Source organism: Xiphias gladius, unplaced genomic scaffold (assembly GCF_016859285.1).
Source record: "Xiphias gladius isolate SHS-SW01 ecotype Sanya breed wild unplaced genomic scaffold, ASM1685928v1 HiC_scaffold_427, whole genome shotgun sequence".
Lineage (NCBI taxonomy): Eukaryota > Metazoa > Chordata > Actinopteri > Istiophoriformes > Xiphiidae > Xiphias > Xiphias gladius.
In genome coordinates this window covers 1-9,260 of record NW_024402110.1, presented here as the reverse complement: position 1 = coordinate 9,260, position 9,260 = coordinate 1, and the positions used below count along the sequence as shown (strand labels likewise).

The 9,260-nt window shown below is 41.8% G+C and overlaps 1 protein-coding gene and 2 long non-coding RNA genes across 3 annotated transcripts; all 3 read left to right on the top strand.

Annotated features, from left to right (window-relative positions):
* Positions 1 to 1,436: 1,436 nt before the first annotated feature.
* On the top strand, positions 1,437 to 3,734 carry LOC120787664. The gene is made up of 3 exons (XR_005707021.1): positions 1,437 to 1,510; positions 1,939 to 2,047; positions 3,651 to 3,734. It is a non-coding gene; the product is annotated as an uncharacterized LOC120787664 (long non-coding RNA).
* Positions 3,735 to 4,020: 286 nt separating this feature from the next.
* On the top strand, positions 4,021 to 7,128 carry LOC120787665. The gene is made up of 3 exons (XR_005707022.1): positions 4,021 to 4,169; positions 6,745 to 6,935; positions 7,071 to 7,128. It is a non-coding gene; the product is annotated as an uncharacterized LOC120787665 (long non-coding RNA).
* Positions 7,129 to 7,565: 437 nt separating this feature from the next.
* Positions 7,566 to 9,238, top strand: LOC120787666 (homeodomain-interacting protein kinase 1-like; the record flags this gene model as incomplete). The annotated part of the gene is made up of 6 exons (XM_040123318.1): positions 7,566 to 7,610; positions 7,762 to 7,885; positions 8,017 to 8,136; positions 8,229 to 8,312; positions 8,422 to 8,594; positions 8,704 to 9,238. Coding segments are annotated over exons 1-6 (1,062 nt in total), but the record flags the coding sequence as incomplete, so codon positions are not given.
* Between the last annotated feature and the right edge of the window lie 22 nt (positions 9,239 to 9,260).

Below are 9,260 nucleotides of genomic sequence, written 5' to 3'. Positions count from 1 at the left end.
GACCCTATTTTATAAGAGACCCTTCAGGTGTGGTTGGTAGAGGAGCCCACCTGATCATCGCCTCTCCCCTCAACATCTGCAGTGTGTGAACCTGATCCAGGGGTACCGTGTTCTTCTCTGTAGTCATCAGTGAAGGGCAACGGTTACAAAACAATTTCCATCTGCACTGTATTGTGTTACACAGGAGGTGTTTCTCTTATTTAGCCTAAACCCATCGGTACATGAACCCCTTGGATATCCCTGTATTTTGAGTAATTTAGTCATAAAAATGTATAAAATAAAATAAAATGACGTCTGACATTCCATAAAGTTATAATAATGGACAAGCTACATCAGCCTGAAATAGTAACATGAAAAAAATGCATGTTTTGGTGTGTTTATTGGATGTTTTGCTTGAACATTCACAGTCAGGGTGGAAAAAGAAAGTGAACCCTTGGTTTTAGTAACTAGTTAAGCCTTATTTCATAGCAGAGACATCAACCAAATGCCTCCTGCACGTGTTGATGGTATCTAGACATTGGGCGGGAGGAATTTTAGACCATTTCCCCGTACAAATCAGTTTAATTATATTATTGTTTCAGGAATGTCTTTCGTGAATGGCTCTCTTCAGTTCATGTCACAGAATCTCAACTGAACTGAAGCCAGGATTGACCTCAACCATTCTGAAACATTAGTTTTCTTATGCCTAAGCCATTTTGTAGTCCATTTTTCACTGTGCTTAGGAGCATTTTCTCGTTACTTCTCCCAACTTCTATTAAGCATCAGATGACTGACGGCTACCCTGAAACCTTAACTGTAACCCAAGCATCCTCTTCCACACTTTTAAACATTTGCTGCCATCTTGCTTCATCTGTAGTACTCGGAAAGTGCATGTGAACAAGGGATGGTTCACATCAGCTTGTGAAGCAATGCGTTTCAGTAACAAATATTTTTCATGTGTTTTATACAGAACAAGTCACAACTAACCACTAACTACCAATTCCACTCATTAATGGGAAAATGTGACATCTAGTAGCATTTTTAGAGGTCATTTGTGAGGGGGTTCACTTACAATTTTGTTTTTTGGATTTTTAATATTGAGGTTATTTATTAAATATGCCAATTCATGAAACAATGATTTGAGTGCAATTCGTTGACCTAGAGTGTATTTGTCTATTACAGTGACTTTGATGAAGATCACACCACATTTCATGGATGAGTTATGTGTAAATGTAGGGGATTCAAAAGGGTTTCCTCTCTTTTTCTTGGCCCTGTAAATGAGGCGGACCAAATCACATAATCACCTTTTTGTACAATGCCATCAAGGTCAACAGACAAAATCTGTGAGGCAGAATTGTATACCTTGACATTTCCAATGTTAAATCGCAATAATAATTAATATAAAAGAATAAGTGCAGTTCATAAAAGCTTAGGGAGGGTACGGAAAACTACGACTCCAAAGCATCATTGCGGTAGGAAACATCCAATCAAAGGCTAACATCATGTCACGTGCACCGCTAATGCGCCGAAGGTAACGATTACGAGTTGATAATACTTATTCAGTGTAAATCACATTTTCTAAATAGTCTCCACTCAGCCCAACACCAAGCAAAAAATTCAGATATGTTCTCTGAAGATGACGACGGCGACGACGATGATGGTGGTGGGGTCGTTTTACACTCTTCAGTTCGTCGTGTGACATGATATTTTGTACATTGAATGCCAAAATTGCAAAGTTAGAGGGTGCTACTTGTTTAGGTGACATAAGTACCACATACCATCCAGATGAGGTCTTTCAGTGATTTCTGAATATTGACAAAGTGTGTGTAGGTGCACTGCTACCTGTGTCCACTATAAGTAGCTACAGTAGCTAACTTCACCTAATATATTTCACACACACATAGTTTTTATTGTTTCTTATAATGTCAGTTAGTCATGACATATTTCCTTCTGTTTTAGGTCGGAGCCGCAGTTGGGGCTGAAAATAAAACTCTACGAGCTCTAAACATAGAGTTGTAGCAACATCTGCCGAAGACACTGAACTCCACATCAACAGCAAAGTGCAGTGGTGAGGACAGATTTTTCCCCCTCATTCTCCCTGAACTCTGAGAATGCCGTTGAAAGAAAAATGCCATTTTTCACGGTTAATTCCTTTAAGCCGATAAAATGTAGCCTCTTACTGTCACCACAGTGGCACTAATCCATAGTCCTTGCTCTCTAAAGGTTTTACAGCTAATTATCAGTGATCTGTTTTGCATAATATGCTTTGGTAGACATGACTATTTTTCTATACAGCACAATGTATGTATACTTGCTCAGCTAAGCAGTACGAGCCCTTTCTTTACTATAGGGACTTGATTCATGTGAGGGTGTTCAGCAACTCCACTTGGCATCCACTTTTACATCGACACAAGATGATGAACGTGCTCAAAGGTGCTATTGCCTCAATTGTCAGTATGATACTGCCCCTTTTTTGTCATAGCCCAAGAGTACACACTAACGCTCATCTGGTCTTGGAGCAGTTGGCTGAAACTACACGGCATCCCCGTTAACAGGAAATAATGCTGGTGCTACTTCCGGGGTGAATGAATAATGTTCCATATTAGGAAACGTCGCCGTCTCGGGAAGCTGTTGCTTAGGAAGTAAAGCAGGTCACCCACTAATCTCTGCGTCGGTGGTTCGAGTCCCAGCTCCTCCTGTCTATATGTCAGAGTGTCGTCGCACAAGACACCGAAACCCTAACTTGCTTCCAAGGCGCAGGCCGGCGCCTCGCATGACCGTTCTGTCACCGTCCATGTGTGAATGGGTGAATGAGAGGCCAGTTGTAAAGCCCCCTGTTTGTTGAGGTAGAAAGAGAGATATACCAAATAAGTGCAGTCCATTTACCGTTTTGTGATGTCGCAATTGTCAGCCGTTCAGAAACCGACATTTGAGACAGGGAATAAAGACAAAACATTAAAATTCAATGAACAGCAGCTACAGATATAGCAAATTCAAATTTCCGCACATTCTGGATAGGAGTTTGGGAAAGCCTGTGAGTCTTGTTGGAGTGTTTCAGCGGTGATCTTAAAACAATGTTTGCGATGCATAATCTTTGTTGGCGTGTTTTCCATCATCTCTCATATTTGTCATATGCTTGTGCTCTCTCTAACTGTCAAAGATCCTGTATCCCCGAGTCCAAAGAAGACCTTATAAGTGCAACAAAAATATCACCCCCAGGGTCTTGATAGGCTAAGAGTAGCCTGTTGGGGGTTGAGATGGCTGCAGTACAGAGACAGAGGAGAGCACACATCTTTTTTGAGAGATGTTTGTAGTGATTGTCAAATATGGCCTTGGTCATTATGAACAATACATTATCTGATGCAATATTTCTAATTTGGACTAGGGATGTTGGTGTAGCTGCCGCTTTCTTGTAAGCTGTGACCTCCAAACACACTTCTGATTGGATGTTACGCCCCTTATATTGCGTTGTTCAGTAGTGCAAATGACAGGAACACAGCAGGCAACAATTAAGTTAAATCCTTGTGTCTGACTGTTCCTTTTCCGAGCATATTTGTCATTAATCATTGTGATCACTTGAGAGCTGCTCAAGTAAGTATAGGCCCTGATACAAGTGGGTGGATTTAGGCAGGGTGTAGCTGTGGAGTATCTTTACATTATGCTCTATATAGTTGCAGAGTCTGGCAGTGAGAATGCGATGGAGCCATCTGTATCTCCAAAAGAAGATGAGGTACAATATTTGCCCTGTTTACAATATATGTATACATATTCATACACATACGCATTGCCACTACAAGCATAGCTACACAACTTAAACAACTAAACACACAGTATCAGGAACTAAACAAGACCCCCTACTACACTTGTAACAAGTGTAGGGGTACTAAATGCCCTAGAAGAAACACTTGTAGGCTACTACAAGTGTTTCTGACTTTGTATGCATATGTACAATCTAATCTGATTATTTTTGTTATGGATTTTTGTCAGATTCAACGGAGGACAAGTTCGACTTCGTAAAGAGGCCTGGTCCAGCATAAAAATAACAGTCCAGAAGCGTCCGTGCATTCACATCACTCGAGAAATGGTTACTGTTTTCCATCAGTGCTGGTACGTCCGATATGGCCAAGATCGAGATGGAGCGTTTACTCCGAGAGGCCCAGGCTGAGAAGCAGAGACTCCTCGAGCATCGGGTACTGTGTCACATCTAACCAAAACTTACCGTATATATGGATGAGCGTGTTTAAAGATGCATGTAATTTACTTTTTAGCTTGTGGCATCGTCCACGTGCACCATGAATACTGTTGACATCTGTTTGTCTTCTGCTTTTCTCCTTCCATTTGTCTTTCTGCCTCCCACACATGTATCACCTCATCCCATCAGTAAATCTAGAAACAATGTAGCTGTTACATATTCCCACTATCTCCTTCCTTATACAAAATCTCTGCTTGTCTCACACTCTTCCGGTTATGTTTAGCTTTTATTCAGTCAAAACTTTATCAGGGAATTTTTTAAATGATTGGAAACTCAACATCTACTACGCCTCCACACTGCGACACACACTGATGCTGCTTCTCTATAACGGATGCATATCTGTCAAACAGCTTTCCATAAACTGTAGCCTTCTGTCATTTACTCATCCCACATTTTAAAAACCAAATTTTATACTGTAGGTCCACCTCTGTTTCTTATCCTTCCTTCTCTCTATGACTTGACTCCAGCTTCTCAGTATTTCTATATCTTAGTCAGGCTGAAATTTATTTCTTTTGAATATCAGTGGGTCACAACTTCCTGGTGATTTTTACCCATTCGTGCTTTTCTTCACATATGCAAACTTAATCCGTGAAGGAGAGACTATTATAGGCACTTTTTTATGTTTTATTATCATGAATTATTTGTAATTGTTGACAAATATTCTACTCATTAAAGTAGAACATTTTCCCCGATGGCAACGGTACTTTGTTTCATACCTACCGCTGTGCGACTAGCTCCCTCTATCTATAGTAGAGGCTCCTGGCCTGATAAGAGGAGGCCATGTTGTGCAGCAGTGATGATGTATGTACAGTATCACCTGCGTGTTCCCTACTAAAGCATTTCATTATGTTTTGTCACCAGCAGGGGTCATCGGTGCAGAGTGATTGCACTGGAATGACCTAATGCTCTGGCTGGTTGGTCCATACTCACTTCATTAAACAAGCTACAGCTTGATGAATGTTGAATGAGCAATGGCACATCTACGAAATTTTGCATGGGGTTCCAAAGGGGTGATAAAAGATTCCGGCAGCGTAGCGTGGGATTGTAATGGGTGGGGGTCCTCAAATCTCACTTTAATATCTCTCTCTCAGTACCTGCACTTTTACCCTGCCTTTTCATTATCCTTCAGAGGGACAATCGTAAAACGTACTTCTATTTACTGTATCTATCATTTGTATTTGAGGTAAACATACATCAGTGTAGAACATTTCAAAATAAGGCAAGTTTATGTCCAAAGAAAAAAGGCAATATAGCAAAAAAACGTACATAAAAGGCCAGAAATTTTATTATTCAAATACCGACTAGTTGACTTGGTTTTGGGGTTGGGGTTAGAATCAGGTTTAGGTTTAGGTTTAGGTTAGGGTTAGGCATTTAGTTGTGATGGTTAAGCCTAGGTTAAGGGGCTAGGGAGGGTATTATGTCAATGAGTGTCCTCACAACAGGCTTAGGTTGGGGTTACTGTTACATGTCTCACATACTTGGGAAAGAAGTATGTGTGCTTGTGTTTGTGTATTTGTGAACTATTACAGTCTGCTCTAAACAAGTAAACACAGGTCACAGGTAACCATGGCAAAAACCTATACTTAAAATAATTACTAGATAGCAAATGATCAACTGCATAAATCACAGATTAACATTTCGTCTTTGAATCAAGTGATTGTCCCTCATTTCTCTGATAAAAGAGTTTAATAGAATCTTAGCATAGAATGTCACGACATCATAATTCTTATGAATCATAATTTTGATGTTTAGAACTGGTCAGTTCTCCTTCAGCTGAAAACACTTACAGACCAGAGTTAGTTGAAGAAGTTACATCGAACAAGTGAGAAAGATTTGTTGCGGCAAAATGTCTTCACGTACTCATGTAGCCAGCTGTTGGTCAACAGGTACAACTGGTAAGGGAAACTCAGCACACAAACACACACACACACACACACACACACACACACACACACACACACACACGAACACAAAGATAAGGAGTAACTAAGTATATTTACTCAAGCACAGTACTTAGGAGGCTTGCACTTCTTATTTGACAGTTGGAAATATGACTTACTTAGCAGGTTACGAGTTTGAACAAGTGCTTTAACTTTTGATACTTCAAGTACATTGTTCTGATAACACATACCTACTACGTAACATTTTCAAGGCAAGAATTGTACTTGTAATTGGGTATTTTTACATTGTGGTATTGCTTCTTCTACTTAATAAAATGATCTGAATGCTGAAGACCAGTGTTGATCAGATTTTTCCTCATTCAGCGTATTTTGCTCTTCTCCTTCTTTGGGAATACCAATCATTGAAATGGACATTATGCCATTTGCAGTACCTGACATAATATTCTTCTTCATGTGGTCATGGAATGATAATGAAATGTTTATTCACATGAGCATAATGAATGCTTCAGCTACATTTGTGTGGTGTTGACTGAATGAGCCCCGCTGACTCCATGTGTTGATCTTCATGTTCTCCTTCTCTCCCAATGTACTACTTCTCTGTTTGCGTCACAGTTGAAGAGAAGAAATATGAGAGCTCTGAGGTGCTAAAGAACGACATACTCTGCAGCATCACAAGTAGCTACCTCATTACGGACTTTGGTGGAGAAGGGTGCTTTGCCAAAGTTGCCAAGGGTGTGAATTTAATCACATCGCAGGGCGTGGCCCTCAAAATCCTGCATACTGAGGAGACCGCTGAAAGAGAGGTAGTTTATTTAAGTCTTTTGTTGATTAGGTTTTTTCACATTTTCTTGACTACATTTTGTTTATTAAATGAACTGCTGATACCATGCTATGTCACTTGCAATTTACCTATGTAAATTTTACTATTTTCTCCACAGATCAAAATGCTCGAAATACTGAGCGTTCTTGACCCAGTCAAGAAGAATGTGGTTCGGTTCTTGAAAAGTTTTACCACAAAGGACATACCTGTCTGGTTTCGAAATGCTTGACAGATGTCTTTATCAGCTGCTCGAAGAACGAGACTGGAAGCCACTGTCTCTCTGTGAGATCGGCCAATAACGCACCAGGTAAAGACTATGTGGCTTTGATCAATCATCGACATGAGATGACAATATACTCAGACTGTTGAGAAAGAAGTTACATACTGAAGTAGCATAACTCTTACTTCTTGATCTGTTTAAGCCCGCAGCCTGGTCAACGGTATCTTTAACCATCTACATTGTGTCCTTTGTCTCTGCAGTTGCTGGCGGCCTTTGGCCCTGAAGGGTATAGGCGTCGTACACTCAGACCTGAAGCCAGACAACATAATGCTGGCGAACCACGACACTGAGCCCTTCAGAGTCAAACTAATTGATTTTGGCCTTTCCCGCTACCCGAGAAGAGGCACGTGGGATGTCAATTCAGCCTCTGGGTTACAGGTAGGTTCAATCTGCAAAGCTCATCTTTTAACATGTTTGCAGTTGTGTGTATGCTGTAAATGATCCAGCAGAGGTTGTTTCAATCTTCAGTACGCATGCTGAATTTGACAAAGTACTTAATAGCTCTTGTGATTCTCGTGATTCTACACAGGGCACCTGAAGTCATCCTGGGCCTTCCCGTGTCCGAGGCCATAGACATGTGGAGTCTTGGCTGCCTGCTTGGGTTCTTGTACCTCGCCGAACACCCGTTTGCGATTAACTGCGAGTACCAGTCGGTAAGTAACCAAATGTGTCTAGATTTAAATGCAAAGACTGTTATATTCTGCCCCAGACACATATCCAAACCCAGCAAAGGGGTTTTGATGTAGGATGTCGGCTGATGTGATTCTTTATATTCTCTCTCCAGATGAAAGGCATTGTAGACGTTCTGGGCCAGCCAGCTGACCACCTCCTCAGTGCTGGGGACTACACCCACAAGTTTTTTAAGGCGAACCAGCACTGGGACAACCCAAGATGGTGGATGAAGGTATTTTAACCTTGTTCAGTTGTTCACAGTTTTTTATGGCCCAATTAGACAGTAAGGAAGAAGTATCTGACTTGCCTGTTTTGTTCCTGTAGACCCCAAGGGAATACCAGCTTGGCACTGGAATTGAGCCCGAAACATGGAAGAGCGCTCTTAGAAGTCTGGATGACCTGATGACTGTAAGTGGTCCATTTCATGACTAAAGAATGAATTCATACCAATTTGATCTGTCGCTGAGAGACAGGAAGCAGTTCAACTGAACTCTCACCTACTTTGTTTTAAATCCAGCATGACCCAGAGACACAGGAATCCATTGAGCTAGTGGATCAAAGAGCTTTCGTCAGCCTCCTGAAGAGCCTTCTAAACACCGACCCAGAGAAGAGGATCACTCCGGGGAAGGCTCTCGAGCACCCCTTTGCCACAATGGCTCATCTGATGGGCGATATAGAGACCAGCTTGTAGTAAGTGACTGTGTTTTGGTCTCAGTAGGGTTGAATAGATACGATTGGATTAAAGGAGGTTTGTTTACTGACTAAGTGATCCATTGATTCATTGTCATGTTTTATTCAGTGTGGAGGATTGTTTGGAGAAAATGGCGGTCTTACCGATGGATGACTTGGACGAAGACCTATCTCCAGACAATGAGGCTGAGGAAGAGCCCAGAGTTGAAGAGCCTTCAGCCACACCTCCTCCTCCTAATGATGCAGGCTCAGCCGTTTTTCGTTCCTGTGACGGCATTAAAAACACGCCTCACTCATCTGAGGGACTGGAAGCTGCTGCAGAAACAGACGCTGCTGGCTCAGCTGTAGAGGAACTAGCTGTTAGCCGAGGGCAAGCCAGTCCAGCTGATGGTGAGGCTCAGGTAGAGCCCAGAGGTGAAGAGCCTTCAGCCACACCTCCTCCTGCTGATGCAGGCTCAGCTGTTATTCGCTCCTGTGACGGCATTAAAAACACGCCTAACTCATCTGAGGGACAGGAAGCTGATGTAAAAACAGACGCTGCTGGCTCAGCTGAACAGGAACTAGCTGTTAGCCAATGTCCAAGCAGTCCAGCTGAGGAGACATCAGCCAAAGACGGGTCACCTGATGAGGGTCCGCCTGCCAGAGTTAAGGAGAGTCCATTGAAGA